Genomic DNA, 20,061 nt, shown 5'->3' with positions numbered 1-20,061 from the left:
TCGTCACTACCTCCTCCCACAGATGCTGTCTGGCCTGCTGAGTTCTGCCAGCATTTTGTGTTTTTTATTTATTTCCAGCATCTGCAGATTCACTCATGTTGCCTTAGAAGCATCAGGAGTTCGTTTGGAAAGGGAAGAAGTCATAATATATTGTTCCTATATTGTAAGAGGTAAAGGAAGCAGCTTTAAATCAATTGCTTACCCCTTTCCTTCCACAATCTTGAATATACTATTAATTATTGTACAAAAAGCTGAATAAAAGATGGCAAGTTTGATACACAAGGAAGTCTACAGATGATGGAAACTTGCAGCAACACACAAAATGCCAGAGGAATTCAGCAGGTAAGGCAGTGTCTATGGAGGGAAATGGACAGTCAACATTATAGGAAGAAACCTTTCATCATGTGTTTGTTTTGCTGCATATTTGAAATAAAACAAAATATAAAAGTCACAACTTCAATTTTTCAGTCTCCCTTGCTAGCACCATCCAATTCAATCATACGGATAGTAATTTCCAATTTGTGCTGCACATTTCACGTCAAGGTTTGGGACTGCTGTAACCACACTATGAAAGAATTTTCTTCGTAATCTAAAGCACTAAAATTAATTACCAATATAAGATTCATCATTTCATTCAACCTGCTTTTATCAAACAGGCAAACACGAGGAAATCTGCAGATGCTGGAAATTCAAGCAACACACACAAAGTGTTGGTAGAACACAGCAGGCTAGGCAGCATCTATAGGGAGAAGTGCTGTCGAAGTTTCGGGCCGAGACCCTTCGTCAGGACTGACTGAAAGGAAAGATAGTAAGAGATTTGGAAGTGGGAGGGGGAGGGGAAAATGCAAAATGATAGGAGAAGTCCGGAAGGGGTGGGGTGAAGCTGAGAGCCAGGAAGGTGATTGGCAAAAGGGAGACAGAGCTAGAGAAGGGAAAGGATCATGGGACGGGAGGCCTAGGGAGAAAGAAAGGGGGAGGGGAGCACCAGAGGGAGATGAAGAACAGGCAGAGTGATGGCAGAAAGAGAGGGAAAAAAAAAGGAGGGGGGGAAGCTAAATATATTAGGGATGGGGTAAGAAGGGGAGGAGGGGCATTAATGGAAGTTAGAGAAGTCAATGTTCATGCCATCAGGTTAGAGGCTACCCAGCCAGTATATAAGGTGTTGTTCCTCCAACCTGAGTGTGGCTTCATCTTGACAGTAGAGGAGGCCATGGATAGACATATCAGAATGGGAATGGGACGTGGAATTAAAATGTGTGGCCACTAGGAGATCCTGCTTTCTCTGGCAGACCGAGCGTAGGTGTTCAGCGAAACAGTCTCCCAGTCTGCGTCGGGTCTCACCAATATATAAAAGGCCACACCAGGAGCACCGGACGCAGTATACCACACCAGCCGACTCACAGGTGAAGTGTTGTCTCACCTGGAAGGACTGTCTGGGGCCCTGAATGGTGGTGAGGGAGGAAGTGTAAGGGCAGGTGTAGCACTTGTTCCACTTGCAAGGATAAGTGCCTGGAGGGAGATCGGTGGGAAGGGATGCGGGGGAAGAATGGACAAGGGAGTCGCGTAGGGAGCGATCCCTGTGGAGGGCAGAAAGGGGGTGGAGAGAAAGATGTGCTTGGTAGTGGGATCCCGTTGGAGGTGGCGGAAGTTACGGAGAATTATACGTTGGACCCAGAGGCTGGTGGGGTGGTAGGTGAGGAGAAGGGGAACCCTATCCCGCGTGGGGTGGTGGACGGATGGGGTGAGGGCAGGAAATGGAAGAGATGCGTTTGAGAGCAGAGTTGATGGCGAAGAAGGGAAGCCCCTTTGTTTAAAAAAGGACGACATCTTCATAACAGGAGGTGCTTCATGCAAATTCAAACTGCCTTTTGATTTACAAACCACGTACAGCCTTGTTTCCACACCCTCTCCCCAAGACCCAGTGTACATTTATTATTGCAAAGCCATCAGGACTATTTGACATTATTCTGAGAAGGTGACAGAAATCTACACATCCTCACTGCCATATGTGATTAGAAATGCAAAGAAGGTTGCCATCATTGATAACCCTGTCCCATCCCATCACAACACAAAGATTGCATTTATACACTAATGTAATCTTTACAAATGTAATCAATAGAGAATTATGAATGTCAACATTTTACGCACTATTAGCACTGTTAAACATAGAAATTAAGTTTTGCTGAATGAAGTGTAGCTGCTGCTTATCAACCTCTTTGCACATGAGAAACTAGTTGTACACGTATCATTCCCCACACGTTTCCAAATTCTCTAGGTCTTAATAATAATGTTTGAATAATTAAATAATTTGTTTTCCCATGTGCATCATTTTACCCGAAGGGAGCAGGTCTATTAGCATACCTTAGGTAGCAATTCCCATACTTTTTCTTTGCAGCAATGCACATAACTTTATATATGGTATACTTACCCCTTAAACACAAACTGTCTGCCCAGTATCTTATTGCCATTCCCCTTCATAGAATTCTCTTCACAACCACCTCTCAAAAATAGCCACAACTTTAAGAATCCACCGTCGCACATTCCAACCATTTCTCCCCCACCCTTCACCTGGGAAGTCATGCCTAGTTTGGAGCCCTTTAAGTACAGCAACATAAAACAGACCAACTTCTGCAGATAAACTGAGGAACAGACTTAATAGGTCTATTCTTTCAGTATGCCGCTCTCAATTACATTCAAGTTTTGATCCTGGCATAACTTCAAGTAACATGTTTACTAACTTAATATTTAAATAAAAAGTCCATTTATCTCTACCCTGCTAGAAGTGGTGTCCTGTTATCAATGTTAAATTATCACTCACTGCAACAATTCGCTTCATGGCTTCCAGTTTAAGTGAATCCTTGTTGCTCTCCAGCATCTGATGCAGATCTTCATTCCTGAGGAAGTAAAGAAAATGATCAGGAGAAAAAGCAAATCCAGTACTTTTCCACAGTTTGTTATGTTTTCATCCTAAAATATTCAAACGCATCGGTGGTGGTGGGGGGGGGGGGGGGGCAGTGATAAAAATGGAACAGAGAAAATTCACATTCATGAAACTTGGCAATCAGTTAATAGTTATGACTTAAGATCGTAACAGGACAAAGAAACATGTAAATTTGGCAGCTGGCCTTCAAAATTCGGCATCTTGAAATTGCTACCATCTACTCTTGTACCTGTCTTCTGCCATCTGCCACTTAATATAATAAAATCAATTAAGGAGAGAGTGGATATGAAACATGAATGGAGTATGTTACATACTCGTGACACATGGCAGTGGTGCCCTTGTCATGTGACTGGGGTTGAAGATGTACTGGTCTTGAGGTGATGGTCTTGTGATGATGGAATGACGTCATTTTCCCGCCAGTACAGATCATGTGACAGGTTTTTTTTTACAGGTTATAAAAGGTAGACCCCACCCTGTGAGGATGGGCAGTTCGTGGCTGGATTTGCCAGGTTGACTTCATGCTACTGCGTGTTTTAAGTGATGACGCAGTTTAGTTGAAGGATGAAGTTTTTATTTAATGCCTAAAGTTTAAAAGGTCATTGCCAGCAGGTTCTTTATGATTCTGCTAGTTCGAGAAATTAGTGGAGAGTGAAGACTGGAAGTTCGGAAGTTAAAGATCGAAGAGAATCGCTTTCTACGGTGAAACGGGGCCGACCTTTGTTTGATCCTTATTTGGAAGGATTTCGTTGACTATCTTCGTGTTAATCCCTAGGTTTAACTAGAAAGGATTGAAGGTAGTGGAGAAGGAAAGGTCAGTGCCTTTAAGCCGTTCTGTTTCGTAAATTCTTCGTGGGAAGTTCGACGTCGGGGATCGAAGCAAGCGACGTGAAAGAGAACCTAAATCGTCCTATAAAGTCTCTCCTTTTAAATGGACTGTGAGCATATCGAACTTTTGGCAATACCACTTTTAAGAACTATTTTTGGAATATCACTTTAAGAACTGTTTTTGGAATATCACTTTAAGAACTGTTTGGGCTGCCACTCAGCAGCTGTTTCCAGTTACGGTAGTGTTTGTTTACTTTTGGGGGGTTTGTTTTCAGTGTTCAATAAACGTGTTGTTTGTTATAAGAAACCCTTGCCGAACTCATATATTTATTGTTGCCTGAATACGTAACAAGTAAGATGTTCAAAAATCATCTGTGCTTTTTAGAATCTGGACTATTTTAGAAGCTGGTTTATTGTCACTGACATAAGTTATGAAATTCGTTGTTTTGCAGCAGCAGGTCAATGCAGGCATTTTTTATTGCAACTTATAGTAATTTATTAAGTATTACCAAAGAGGACTAGCAAGGTTGTGTTCGTAAGTTGATGGACTGTTCAGAAATCTGATGGCAGAGGGGAAGAAACTGTTTCTAAAATGGTGAGTGGAGGTCTTCAGGCTCACGTACCTCCTCGCTGATTGTAGTAATGAGAAGAGGACATGTCTCAGATGGTGAAGGTCCTTCATGATTGATGCAGCCTTGTTGAGGATTTGTCTTTTGACAATGTCCTTGATTGTGCCTGTAATGGAGCTGGTTGAGCCTGTAAGCCTCTGATACATCTCACAATCCTGAGCTTTGACACCTCCCTACCAGATGGCATTGCAACCAGTCAGGAAGCTCACTGCAGAAATTTGCCAGAGTCTTTGCTGACATACCAAACCTCCTCAAACTCCTAATGAAGTAGGAACGCTAGCATGCCTTCTTCATGACTCCATCAGTCATTGGGCTCAGGATAGATCGTCTGAGATGCTGATGCCCAGGAATTCAAAGGTACTCACATTGTCCACAACTGACCGCTCAATGTGTCCTCCCAAGTTCCCCTTCCTGAAGTCCACAAACAAGTCTTGCTAAAGTTGTTTGCAAGATTGTTGTTGCAACACCATGCAACCAGTTGATCTATCTAACTCCTGTACACACCTCACTGCCATCTGTGATTACTCCAATGATCTACTCAGTAAATTTAGATGGCACTTGAGCTGTTCCTAGACACAGAGAGACCAGAGCAGTGGCACAAGCACACATTCTGATACAAGCAGTCCACATTTAAATATGTAATGTAAATGCTTTAAAATTGTTAACTTGGTAAAATGATACTTATAACCAATAGAAGTATTCATAATCAGGTTAATCAAACACCTGCAAGTAACCAAGATTTTGAGTTATTGAAAATTACTTTAAAAACTCAATAATATTGGGTACATAGAGAAGTTTTAGCAAGATTCTTTAAAAATCACAACACTCAAAAATATTTTTAAATATTTCCACTGGTTTCCTTTTACCCAGGTGACCTTTGAGCTCTCTCACAAATCTGCCACAAGCACAAGTGGTGAAATCACTATCGGAAGTTTAACTCAATTGATATAGCAGAGGTGTAGCCAACTATGTGGGTAGGGCTGGCATCTAGAACAATGGTCTTCAAGTTGACATAAAATATTAAATAAAAACCGATTTCACATTGATCATAATTTGTGCTCAAAGCTCCTTGAAATATTGTGCTAATTCTGAACGCATTTCACAAAAAAAATTAGTAAGTGGAAACCCAGGTCATTAGTAACGTAATCACAACTGTAGTGACAGTGATCTGTCGAAACATACCCAATCAACTGAAGTTCACTTCCACTGGTACTACCTCTTAGTCCCTTTTCTTCTGCAGTCTGCTGTGTCTTCAGTGTTAGCTGAAGACTGTCTGCGGCTGCCAGTACATTTTTCACTGTAGCCATTAAAACAGTTCTCAATTAACCTCCAGACTCTTAGTCAAACACAGCTTCTGTTTGGCTTTTGACAGGTTTGTGCAATGATATGGATCCTTAAAAGTCACATGACTGACAAGTCAGTAACAACGAACATTCCAGTTGGATGACTTCACTTTGCTTTCGTTACACCGTTCACCCACATCTCAGCACCATTTCCATTCCATTCACAGGCATTCTCTACCTGTCAATAATATGCAGAGGTTCTCGACACTCAAGTTAGTGACTCCAGCCACATGCTCACTTGTACGACTTTGGAAACTTCATTGTTTTAAATATATTTAAGAAAATATAAAATGCTATTCTTTCAAAGTACATTAAAAACATAAAAATGTCAATAGAGTTTTGGTTATCATTGATACACAATTTAAAAACACATGCACTTTAACAAGCTGACAGGAAAAAAACATATCCAACACATGCTTAACTGCAAACACTGATAAAGTGGTTCCTTACAAATAACTAATGAACAGGGACATTTTAAAACTTAGATACATGGGGTGGACACCAGCAATCACTCAACTCTCTTATTAAGCTACAGAGTTACAAACCCGAATTTCAAATATTTTCAAAACACGCAGTTATGCTAACATAATTCCCAAACATCCAGTGTTTTCCTCTCCTTATCATTTGAAACAATTCCTGACAAAACAATAACCATTGTCTTGCTTATCCGTTAACTCCCCACCCCCCCCCCCCCCCGCCGTGCATTCTCAGAGGGTTATATTAGAAAATCAGGGGGCATAATGCCCTGAGCTGCACTTGGAAAATTATGACAAGACTAACACACTTTTCAACTGTATACTTGCTGAATAAACAGAATGAGATTTATTCTGACTGTCTTATATATGACGTGAGATCCTGTGTCTTGTGGCAACTTAGAACAGTACAGCATAGGAACAAGCCCCTTGCCACACAATGCTGTGCCAAGCCAATTAAATTAGTAATCAAACAGCTAATTTCCAGCATCTGCAGATTTCCTCATGTCTGCGAGTTAACTAAACTAATCCCTTTTGCCTAAACAATATCCATATCCTTCCATTTTCCTCACATTCATGTGCCTATCTAAACAGCTCTTAAAAATCTCCAATGCATCTGTTTCTACCAGTGCCCAAGGTTTTTAAAATCAGAGAGTGCTGTATGCTGTGAATTCCAGGCACCCACCACTCTGTGTCAAAAGCTTACCTCTCACATCTCCTTTGAACTTACCCCCTCTCACCTTCAACGCATACCCTCAGGTATTAGACATTTCAACCCTGGGGAAAGGATGCTGTCCATCTACTCTATCGATGTCTCTCATAAACCTTAAAAACCTTTATCAGATCTCCCCTCAGCCTCTGCCACATCAGATAAAACAACCCAAGTTTCTCCAACCTCTCATTCAATACATGTCCTCTAATCCAGGCGGCATCCTGGTAAAGCTCGTCTGCACTGTCTCTAAACCCTCGACCGGAATGTATGCAATACTCCAGATGTGGCCTAACTCGGGTTCTATGAAGCTGACTTTCGAACTCAGTGCCTCAACTAATAAAGGCAAGCACGCCACAGGCCTTCTGAACCATCCTGTCAGTGGATCCACTTTCAGGGAGCTGTGAACTTGGACACCAAGATCTCTGCTCACCAACACTGTCTTGCCCTTAACAGTGTACTGTCTCTTCTCATTTGACCTACAGCAGTGCAAAGCACATAAACATAGAATTACTATAATGTACAAAATCTACAGTGCAAAAGCAAAGAATGAAGTAGAGTTCATTGATCATTCAAAAATCTGGTGGTAGATGGGGAAAAGCTCTTTCTGAATCTCAGGAGAAAAGTCACACTACTGTACTTCATCTAATACCTGGTTTTATAGGCAGTTGTCCTGCTTGCCAGTTAATAAGAACAGCTTAAGTGCTTATAATATAACCATATAACAATCACAGCATGGAAACAGGCCATCTCGGCCCTCCTAGTCCGTGCCGAACTCTTAATCTCACCTAGTCCCACCTACCCGCACTCAGCCCATAACCCTCCACTCCTTTCCGGTCCATATACCGATCCAATTTTACCTTAAATGACACAACTGAACTGGCCTCTACTACTTCTACTGGAAGCTCATTCCACACAGCTATCACTCTCTGAGTAAAGAAATACCACCTCGTGTTTCCCTTAAACTTCTGCCCCCTAACTCTCAAATCATGTCCTCTCGTTTGAATCTCCCCTACTCTCAATGGAAACAGCCTGTTCACGTCAACTCTATCTATCCCTCTCAAAATTTTAAATACCTCGATCAAATCCCCCCTCAACCTTCTACGCTCCAATGAATAGAGACCTAACTTGTTCAACCTTTCTCTGTAACTTAAGTGCTGAAACCCAGGTAACATCCTAGTAAATCGTCTCTGCACTCTCTCTAATTTATTGAAATCTTTCCTATAATTCGGTGACCAGAACTGTACACAATATTCCAAATTTGGCCTTAACAATGCCTTGTACAATTTTAACATTACATCCCAACTTCTGTACTCAATGCTCTGATTTATAAAGGCCAGCGTTCCAAAAGCCTTCTTCACCACCCTATCTACATGAGACTTCACCTTCAGGGAAATATGCACTGTTATTCCTAGATCTCTCTGTTTCACTGCATTCCTCAATGCCCTACCATTTACCCTGTATGTTCTATTTGGATTATTCCTGCCAAAATGTAGAACCTCACACTTCTCAGCATTAAACTCCATCTGCCAACGTTCAGCCCATTCTTCTAACTGGCATAAATCTCCCTGCAAGCTTTGAAAACCCCCCTCATTATCCACAACACCTCCTACCTTAGTATCATCTGCATACTTACTAATCCAATTTACCACCCCATCATCCAGATCATTTATGTATATTACAAACAACATTGGGCCTAAAACAGATGCCTGAGGCACCCCGCTAGTCACCGGCCTCCATCCCGATAAACAATTATCCACCACTATTCTCTGGCATCTCCCATCTAGCCACTGTTGAATCCATTTTAATACTCCAGCATTAATACCTAACGACTGAACCTTCTTAACTAACCTTCCATGTGGAACTTTGTCAAAGGCCTTGCTGAAGTCCATATAGACTACATCCACTGCCTTACCCTCGTCAACATTCCTTGTAATTTCTTCAAAAAATTCAATAAGGTTTGTTAAACATAATCATTAGGAGGCTGTAGGAGTTGACTTGGCACATAACAAAAGAATGAATTAAAGGAATCAAAAGGAATCAAACGAATGTTTCCGTGGTGTAATTGTTATATGAATTATACTTCGGTTGCCATTCACAAAGAGACAATCCAACAACAGTGTGGATGTGCTGATGATGGACAATTATTTATACAGTGAGAAAGCACCTTACATACACACACACAGCTGGAACAACTCAGCAGGCCAAGCAGCTTCGAAGGAAAAGAGTAAACAGTCGACGTTTCGGAATGAGATCCTTCATCAGGACTTAGTCAGAAACACTGATGGTTTACTCTTTTCCATAGATGTTGCCTGACCTACTAAATCCCTCCAGCATGTTGTGTGTGTTGCTTTGGATTTCCAGCATCTTCAGATATTCTCGTGTCAGTAATCTTAATTCACTGTTTACTTCCATTAAATAATATTCTATTAACTAATAAGATGGTGCTAATGAATGTGTGCAAAACTTTCTGGTGGTCAAAAAGCTAAGAAATCCAACTAAAAACATTACTAAAAATACCTTTCCTGAGGCAAATTGTGTTAAATTATTGCACAAACAGTGAAAGGGAAAGTGATAGCAAGGTCAGTTCAGGGGATGAGCTGAGATAGTGTGTTACAGGATTGTTCCAGATGGCCTGAGAGCGAGGATGGATCACTCTGGACACTGAAAGGAGGAGATGGGGCTCAGGCAGAGAAGTTCGATGCTCATTCAACTAGCCCAGGTGCAAGGTTGGATTGCTCTGGACACAGAGCTGATTTGAAAAGCTTGAGTGCAGTTTCGGGCTGGGCGATGAAATCTGGGCCCGGACAAGTCACTGGGCAGTGAAACCTGGGCCTATGGTTTTTTTGCAGCAGTGGTGCTGGGTCCTAGTGCAAGATAATTGTGGTAACTTCTACTTTACAAAAAGACCACTTGACAACTTGATGGCCAAAAGAGCATCTTATCTGGGACGGCAAATGAAATTTACAACATAGAGGCTTCCAGGTACCTCGTGCGGCCTGGGTGGAGGAACTATATACAATGTATACTGGGAGTAAAAAGAGCGGAAGTAAAGACCCCGCCAACCCCCGATCCCACCTCTTGCTACCAACAGCTCCCCGATTAGTATTAACTTACTTTTAATAATACTCACATTTCAACAATAATGATACGCTGTTTAGATCATTTAAACACTGGCCTAGATCAGAAGTGAGAGCCAATTTCACTCACTCTCCACGACCTTCACTCTCCAGGATGCCAGAGCCTTTTGCTGTTCTGTTGTTTGGTCAATTTAAATGCCAGCCCAGACAGACTGAAAAGACAGGGTGTTGGGATCCACAGAAATGGTCCATGGTGCTGAGGCTGTGAAGACTGGCCCGGCTGTGTGTTACCTGCCTGCTAATATAATGAACTGATAAGTGAGGCTTTGGGCCTACTCCTGGGTTCAAACCAATGGACTCAATTTTGGTTCCAAATGCTATTGCTCACTTCAATTGTTTGCACAAGTTTTTTTCTTTTGTCTTGCTGGTTTGTTGGTTTTCTATTTTTATTTTTTTATTCTTTTTTTCTTTAAATGGGTTATTTCAGGTTCCTTGCTTCATGGCTACCTGTGAGCAAGCAAATCTCAAGGTTGTATAATTTATACGGTCTTTGATAATAAATATACTTGAATCTAACTTAATCTCAAAAGAAATTTTCATCATTAATAATAAATTCTTGGAAGGTATCTGAACAGTATTTTCATCAGTGCGACAGATTACTCAACACACTCAGCAAAGATATTCCAGAAGGAGCAGCTTTGATCGCAATCCAATTAGAGGAGAACTTGACTTTGGGTGAGCAGTTGTATTAGAATGCCTATTTCACAATGCAACAACCAAAACGTGTTTATACGGGGTTTAATCAACAAAAGTAACAGAGTATCGATAACTTCAATACATATAATGCTGAATGAGCCAAAACAATGAAGAAGCCTTCAACAATAAGGCTGCACATACAATCTAAGCGTAAGCAGATGCTGGAAGGGCAGGACTTGAGACAATTAGATCACATTTTTCCACCTGGGGAAAAAAAAATGGAGTATGTGTAGGTGTTAACCACAAAATTTACAGATTGCTTGATTATAGCCAGCAGCATCAACATCTTGAAAAAAATTTGCATACAGCACTGGCTTCTGTGGAATAACTCAAATAGGAAATGTGGCAGATATTTACTAAGTTTATCCTGCAAGGGACCGGAGATCAATCATAAATGAATTTTTATTTAAATTGTGGATACTAGAAATCTAACATAAAACCTAAAATGCTGGAAATATTCAATAGGTTAAGAGAAAGAAAAATATTAGAGGTTGAACACTCTATGTCAGTCAGATCAAATTTTTAGTTCCATTCAAACAACAGGTGGATGTGGGGAGGGGAAGTAAAGTGTAGTGTAGTGAAATAATGCTAACTTCCCAAAGAGCAATGAGTTGCAGCACAGTAAACCTAATTACTCAGCAAGTTAACTTACAACGTCAAGGTTTAAAGCACCCCAAGCACTTATAGAATTAAAATATTAACCCTTTTATTCACTGAGGTATGAGATCACTCCAGGGTGATTAGAAATCAGATGGGTGCTGCTATGATGAATGCGGCAATCTTTCTGGCAAAGATCTCCATCAGTGCCATCCCATTTCCCCTTCCCTTGTCGACATCAAGGGGCAAGTTATGGTAATCCTTTAGCCATTTGCAAGCCCTTTGGGCAGGGATATAATCAGGATCACCGGCAAAAACCATGCTACTTATTACAGAAAGCAAAGAGAGCAGTAAGTAATTTCCACAACGTAATGTCCACTGCACTCAAAATAACCGAGCAGTGTAATACCAATCATACTTCCTTTAACAGTTTCCAAAATACAGGAATAATTCATAGTAATCAATAATACATGGTTTTGGGCTATTGGAAGAAATAGGAGCACCAGCTTGAAATCCACACAGCCAGAGGGTTAACACACAATATATAGGAACAGAATTAGGCCATTTGGCCTATCATTAAGCGTTACTGCTTGTGGGAACTTGCAATGTGCAAATTGGGAAGTTACATTCCTTGTATAATACCAATATTTTATTGAGTTCTGGGAAGTTGGGATAGAATTCCAACACTTAAATGTACATTGTTATGTTTTCAGAAGTAATTTGAGTTTATGAATCATAACAAATAGATCCACCTTTAAATATGCTGAGTGTGTTTTGGGAATGCACGGGTATAAAAGATTGTTCAAAATCTTACTATATTGTTTTTTTAATTTTAAGCAATTTATGCTTGAAATTATCTTTATCTTTTCGAAAACTGACAAGAATTACTCATATTCTGGTGCCCTGGGAGAGGCAGATCTTAATTTTTGATGCACATTTATTTTATTTATTGAGATACAGTGTGGAGTAGGCCCTTTCAGCCACATCACCCAGCAAGCCCCCAATTTTACCCTAGCCTAACCACGGGACAATTTACAATGACCAATTAACCTACCAAATGGTATGTCTTTGGAGTGCAGGAGGAAATCGGAGCACCTAGATGAAATCCATAGTCAATGCTTTTATCTCAATTGGTGACTTTATTAAGCTTGTGCTATATATGGACAGAAACACTGAGCATTCACACACAAGATTTGTGATGCTATTTAAAGCTAGCAACTAAAAGCTCAATTAATCTAGTTTCTATATGGGGCTTTCACAGGTTAGCAAGATCTTTGGTATGACCCATAATAATGAGGAGAAGAAAACTCTTAACTTGGAAGATTGACAAAAGCAGCAGTGATCTCTTTGGTCCCTAATGCCTGCTCCACCAATCTGGACAATTTTGGCTGACATTTTACCTCAGCGCCACTTTTGTACCCTAACCCCTTGATTGCTTTAACAGGGTCAATGGATTTTTAAATGTTTAAAAGAGCTTTGGTTCGATTGACATAAGTTTCTATCCACTATAGTGAGATGTACTTGCCATTGTAAAACATTAATAAAAGCTTTGCTAGAATTTTTCATTGCTACATCTAATTTTTAACTCTTTTTGCCATTTTGGAAGGCAGTATTTTTATTTATTCATTTAATAGCAGAATCAGGGCCAAGCCGTTCTGTCTCTATTTATCAAACATGGTTTGTGACCAAGTTGTCCTACTTTATATTAAGTTTGCCTGAGATTGCATTGAAGTTTAACAGTTAATAAAAGATGATCATGTGCTACACATAATAGACATTCCAGAACAGTCCTATACTTATTCAAAATCTTAGATGTTTCGTATTATTTAACTTTTGGAAGACAAATAAAGGAAAATTTGTTCTGCTCTAAAATATAATTGGAATTAATGTGCATTTGTGTATGCTACCACAGTTCAAATTTAATCAACACCTTTACCACAAAATGCCCCAACATTGGAGAGAGCTGTGCAAACAGATATTAGGGCAATTGACCAAATACTCAGCTAAAGGGTTCTGAAAATAATCTAAAAATAGAGGTGAAAAAATACAGTGAGGGACTTGCAGAGCATTGGCATACATGTACTTGTGCATTTTACGATAAACTTGACTTTGACTTCTTGATCATTGCTGGCAATGTTGCTTTATTGGCAAAATGGCAGAGAGAAACTTTTTCCAGTCTTATCATAACACCAGACTAAGTTTTGTTCTATCTAGTTTGAACATCTACAGATAAACCAAAACTTTTGGTCATGAAAACCAACCCAAGAAAGACTCAACAGAAACCCAACAGACACTCATCTGGCTGTTTGTACAACTATATATGATCTGTAACATAAAAAAAACATTAAATGGTTCAAATGAGCTGCTGCCAAGAGAACAGATTCATCCGTAAGAAGTTTAATTATGTTAAATCTCAGCTCTCTCAATAACCAAAGTCACACATTTTAGGTGCTCTGCAGTCGTCTCAAATTCAGCTCCGTTATTAAAAGTGTTAAGTGTCAATGCACTGCCAATAAATATTAGCTTGATTCAAGGCACTGGTTAGTTAGTATCTTTAAAATTTTTGTACTTTCCAGACTGATTCCTGCAAATTGTAGGATAGTACCTTTGGAGCCCCACTATTGCCGACATGATGGAAAGAGAAAATGGGAATCAGCAAGAGGAAAATGACTGGAATCTATAATGAAGGAAGTTGTAACAGAACAGAACAATAGAATTCAGATAAGTCGGCATGAATTTATGATGGGAAAATCATATTGGAGTTCTTTGAGAACATAACAAGTAGAAAAGAAGGAATCAGTAGATGTGCTGTTTATTTAGATTTTCACAAAACTTTCAATAAAGTCCCACACAGGTTGGTCAACAAGTTTACAGAACATGAAACAGGTATAAATTGAGAATCGATTAACAGACAGAAAGCAAACAGTGGAAGTAAATGGGCCTTACTCAGGTTGGGCATGCTGTGACTAGTGGGAAATCAGAGGAATTGGCTGTTCACAATCTATTTCAAAAATTTCACTGTGAGCAATCAAATGTTATGTTCTTAAGCCTGCTGCTGATACTAAACAAGGTGGAATTGTAAGTAGGAAAACTGCTTCAATGGGATATAGAAAAGCTACATGAAAGGGCGAGACCAGAGCAAACAGACTATAACATGGGTTTGGGGAAAAACTGAGATCAGTCTCAAACAGATTCAGAATCAGGTTTAATATCACTGTCATAGAATACCGTAGCATAAAGGAGCAGAAGTAGGTCATTTGGTCCACCGAGTTTGCTCCACCATTTCACTACGGCTGATCTATTTTTGTTTTGCAGCAGCAATACATTGCAATACACTTTTTAAAATTACAATAATAGGGCTGTGTGCTTAGCCTCCTGCTCTACCCAATATACACCTATGAATGTGTGTCCAACACCATACTCAAGTTTGCTGATGACACCACTATAGTGGGCTGTATCAATGGTGGCGATGACAGGAGTAAGACTGAAACGGGCTGAGTGGTGCCACAACAACAACCCCTCAGCAAGATGAACGAACTGACTGCAGTCTTCAGGAGAGAGAAACCATCACCGGAGGATCAGAGATGGGGAGGGTTAACAACTTTCTGGGTGTTACTATTTCTGAGAAGCTATCCTGGACCCAACAGGTAAATGCAATTGCGAAGAAAGCACAGAAGCACCTCAACTTCCTTGGCACGACATCTAAAACCTTGACAAACTTCTATAGATGTGTAGCAGAGTGTATCGGCCGGCTGCGTAACAGCCTGGCATGGGAACACCAGTGCCTTTGACGAAAAATACCACAAACAGTAGTATATTTAGCCCAGTCCATCAGAATCAGAATCAGGCTTATTATCACCAGGATGTGATGTGAAATTTGTTAACTTACCAGCAGCAGTTCAATGCAGTACACAATACAGCAGAGAGAGAGGAAAAAAAACATAATAACGAATAAACAAAACAATTACATATATTGAATAGAATACAAAAAAATTAGCAAAAACAGAAACACTGTATATTAAAACAAATGAGGTGGTGTCCAAAGCTTCAAGTACCTCCTATTTGATGGTGACAGTGGGAAAAGGGCATGCTCTGGGTGCTACAGGTCCTTAATAATGGACGCTGCCTTTCTGAGACACCACTCCCTGAAGAAGTTCTGGATTCTTTGTAGGCTAGTACCCAAGATGGAGCTGATTAGATTTACAACCTTCTGGGGCTTCTTTTGGTCCTGTGCAGTAGCCCCTCCATACCAGACAGTAATGCAGCCTGTCAGAATGCTCTCCACAGTACAACTATAGAAGTTTTTGAGTGTATTTGTTAACATGCCAAATCTCTTCAAACTCCTAATAAAGTATAGCCACCGTCTCGCCTTCTTTATTACTACATCAATATGTTGGGACCAGGTTAGATCCTCAGAGATCTTGACACTCAGGAAATTGAAACTGCTCACTCTCTCCACTTCTAATCCCTCTATGAGGATTGGTATGTGTTCCTTCGTCTTTCCCTTCCTGAAAGTCCACAATCAGCTCTTTCGTCTTACTGACGCCGAGTGCCAGGTTGTTGCTGCGTAAAGCCCTCCCAACCATTGAGCACATCTACATGAAACGTTGCCATAGGAAAGCAGCATCCATCAAAGATGCTCACCACCCAGACCATGCTCTTCTCACACTGCTGCCATCAGGGTAGAAGGTACAAGGGCCTGAGAACTAGCACCACCAGGTTCAAGAAAAGTTATTACTCACAATCATCAGGCTCTTGAACAAATGGGGATAACTACCGTCACTTGCCCATCCAATGATCTCACTTCGAAGACTCCTTATCTTGTTATTTCATGTTCTCGTGATTTATTTATATTTGCATTTGCACAGCTTGTTGTCTTCTGCACTTGGCTGATCTTTCCCTGATCCTACTATAGTTACCATTCTACAGATTTGCCTGGTATGCCTGCAGAAAAATGAATCTCAGGGTTGTATGTAGTGACATATATGCACTTTGGTAATATAATTTAATTTGAACTTTGAAATACATATTAAAAAATTAAATCAGTAATGCAAAAAGAGAGCAACAAAAACAGTGAAGTAGAGTACATGGGTTCAAACCTGATGGTGATGCTACCAGCCTACTGAATGACCACAGTACTTCACAATACAAGAGGAGAGGCTGTACTTGATCTGATTTTGGGAAATGAACCTAGTCAGGTGTCAGGTCTCTTAGTGGGAGAGCATTTTGGAGATAGTGATCACAATTCTATCTCCTTTCCCATAGCATTGGAGATAGATAGGAACAGACAGGTTAGGAAAGCGTTTAATTGGAGTAAGGGAAAATATGAAGCAATCAGGCAGGAACTTGGAAGCATAAATTAGGAACAAATGTTCTCAGGGAAACGTACGGAAAAAAAGTAGCAAATGTTCAGGGGATATTTGTGTGGCGTTCTGCATAGATACGTTCCAATGAGACAGGGAAAGGATGGTAGGGTACAGGAACCGTGGTGTACAAAGTCTGTTGTAAATCTAGTCAAGAAAAAGAGCTTATGAAAGGTTCAAGAAAACTAGGTATTGATAGAGATTTGGAAGATTATAAGGCCAGCAGGAAGGAGCTTAAGAAGGAAATTAGGAGAGCTAGAAGGGGCCATGAGAAGGCCTTGGTGGGCAGGATTAAGGAAAACCCCAAGGCATTCTACAAGTATGTGAAGAGCGAGAGGATATGATGTGAGAGAATAGGACCAATCAAGTGTGACAGTGGGAAAAAGTATGTATGGAACCGGAGGAGATGGCAGAAGTACTTAATGAATATGTTGCTTCAGTATTCACTACAGAAAAGGATCTTGGCGATTATGGGGATGACTTGCACAAGACTGAAAAGCTTGAGCATGTAGATATTAAGGAACAGGATATGCTGGAGCCTTTAGAAAGCTTCCAATTGGATAAGTCACTGGGACCGGATGGGATGTACCCCAGGCTCCTGTGAGAAGCATGGGAGAAGATTGCTGAGCCTCCGGCAGTGATCTTTGCATCATCAATGAGGATGGGAGAGGTTCTGGAGGGTTGCAGATGTTGTTCCCTTATTCAAGAAAGGGAGTAGGGATAGCCCAGGAAATTATAGACCAGTGAGTCTTACCTCAGTGATTGGTAAGTTGATGGAGAAGATCCTGAGAGGCAGGATTTATGAACATTTGGAATAGTCAGTACGGCTTTGTCAAAGGCAGGTCGTGCCTTACGAGCCTGATTGAATTTTTTGAGGATGTGACTAAACACTTTGATGAAGGTAGAGCTGTAGATGTAGTGTATATGAATTTTAGCAAGGCATTTGATAAGGTACCCCGTGCAAAACTTATTGAGAAAGTAAAGGCTAATTTATACTTGTGCGTATGGTCTACACCATAGCCCTGATTTTCACCTCTGCATCACTCTACGCCATAGCGAGCTTGCGTTGGTGTGTGCCAAAACGCTAGTTGGCGGTGGGGTTTCTATGCCACTGTGTTGAATTTCTTCATGAGAAACATGGATGAGGAAACGCATTTCAAATATTTTTGTATGTCAGCAGGTAGATTTGACGATTTAGTTCATCTATTTCGTATCAGTGTACGCACAGCCTACAGACATGGTGGAGAAGAAGCAACCGGAAATGCGATGCTACCAAGCGGACCAATCACAGTTGTTGCGGTCTGCGTCGCCACGACGTGAGTAACTTTTCTGGAGAGGTGCACGTCACCCCATGGTGTCGGGTACAGCATAGATACTGCGTAGGGTATGCGTTACCTACGGCGTTGATACGACGCACAAGTTTGCTGATTACACAAAGGTTGGTTGTGTTGTGGATAGCGTGGAGGGCAGTCAGAGGTTACAGCGGGACATTGATAGGATGCAAAACTGGGCTGAGAAGTGGCAGACGGAGTTCAACTCAGATAAGTGTGAAGTGGTTCATTTTGGTAGGTCAAATATGATGACAGAATATAGTATTAATGGTAAGACTCTTGGCAGTATAGAGGGTCAGAGGGATCTTGGGGTCTGAGTCCATAGGACACTCAAAGCTGCTGCACAGGTTGACTCCGTGGTTAAGAAGGCATACGGTGCACTGGCCTTCATCGATCGTGGGATTGAGTTTAAGAGCCGAGAGGTAATGTTGCAGCTATATAGAACACTGGTCAGACCCCACTTGGAGTACTGTGCTCAGTTCTGGTTGCCTCACTACAGGAAGGATGTGGAAACCATAGAAAGGGTGCAGAGGAGATTTACAAGGATGCTGCCTGGATTGGAGAGCATGCCTTATGAGAATAAGTTGAGTGAGCTCAGCCTTTTCTCCTTGGAGCGACAGAGGATAAGAGGTGACCTGATAGAGGTGTACAAGATAATGAGAGGCATTGATTGTGGAGATTAGTGGTGAGTGCATGGAATGGGCTGCTGGTGGCAGTGGTGGAGACGGAAACGATAGGATCTTTTAAGAGACTCCTGGATGGATACACGGAGCTCAGAAAAATAAAGGGCTATGGGTAAGCCTAGGTAGTTCTAAGGTAAGGACATGTTCAGCACAGCTTTGTGGGCCGAAGGGCCTGTATTGTGCTGTTGATTTTCTATGTTTCTATACAGACAGGCAGAATATTTTTGAATATTTGAAGATCGGGAAATGCTAAGGTAACTTAGCACGTAAGTCACCGTATGTGAATACAAAGGTGCTATACACAAATCAGGAAAGCAAATGATACGTTGGCCTTTATTATGGGTGGATTAGAATACAAGAGTCCAGATGTTATTACTGTAATCTTGGGAGAGACTACATCTGGTCTATTGAGCAGCTTAGGTCTCCTTATGTCAGCTTCATTATGCGCCCTGTTGTATGACATATGTTGTATATGTTGTATGGTCTGTGACCATAATTGTTCTTAGCAAACTTTTCTACAAAACTGGTTAGCCATTGCCTTCCTCTGGGCAGATGGGTGACCCCAGCCTTTATCAATACTTTTCAGAGATGTCTACCTGGGGTCAGTGATCGCATAACCAGGGCTTGTGATATGTACCACTTGCTCAAACGACCATCCAACTGCTCCATGGCTTTGCGTGACCCTGATGGGGGGGACGGGGTGCTCAGATGCTACACCTTGCCCAAGAGTGACCTGCAGGCTAACAGCTAAAAAAGGTATATGTGCCATAAAGGACTGCAGTTAAGACTCGCCAGACTGGTTCCAGGATTGTTAGATTAGCTGTACAAGGAGAGATCAGAAATCCCAGGCCTGCATTCTCAAGAGTTTAAAAGGAGGAAAGAAAACAGCAGTAATCTGTTGAAACTTACAGCTTGGATGGATGGATGCAGGTTAGAAGTTTTTCCTTATGGGTATTCTATAGAGTTTGACCCAAGCAAGAGTATCACAATTAATTAGTGCCAATAGACAGAAAAAATAGATATTTCTCAAAAGTCCGCCTTAAAAATGTACTTATATGAACTACTATCCAAGGATGGAGTTAAAGAAATGCCACATGTTATTACATCATTTACCAAAAAATAAAAGATTTCAGACTATCTACCTATATTACTCATTTAAATAAACTGCATGCAGGATAAAAGGAAAGAAACCAAATAGATTAGAGATGTACAGAGAGTGGCTGGCTTCCTGAATAAGGAAATTTCCAAAGATACTGATTTAAATAAATTTATTATCAAAGTACATATATGTCATCATATACTCCTGAGATTCATTTTCTTGCAGGCATTCA

At 40.8% G+C, this 20,061-nt stretch overlaps 1 protein-coding gene across 2 annotated transcripts in view; it reads right to left on the bottom strand.

Annotated features, from left to right (window-relative positions):
* The window catches only part of ap3b1a (adaptor related protein complex 3 subunit beta 1a), a 251,519-nt gene that overhangs the window by 220,477 nt on the left and 10,981 nt on the right, over positions 1-20,061 (bottom strand). For both annotated transcript variants that reach the window (XM_059974482.1, XM_059974483.1), the window contains exon 2: positions 2,819-2,894. In XM_059974482.1, coding sequence (XP_059830465.1) covers positions 2,819-2,894 — 76 coding nt within the window. The remainder of the gene's footprint in view (positions 1-2,818; positions 2,895-20,061) is intronic.

The sequence above is a fragment of the Hypanus sabinus genome, chromosome 7, assembly GCF_030144855.1.
Source record: "Hypanus sabinus isolate sHypSab1 chromosome 7, sHypSab1.hap1, whole genome shotgun sequence".
Classification (NCBI taxonomy): Eukaryota; Metazoa; Chordata; class Chondrichthyes; order Myliobatiformes; family Dasyatidae; genus Hypanus; species Hypanus sabinus.
This window is presented reverse-complemented; position numbering and strand designations above follow the sequence as displayed.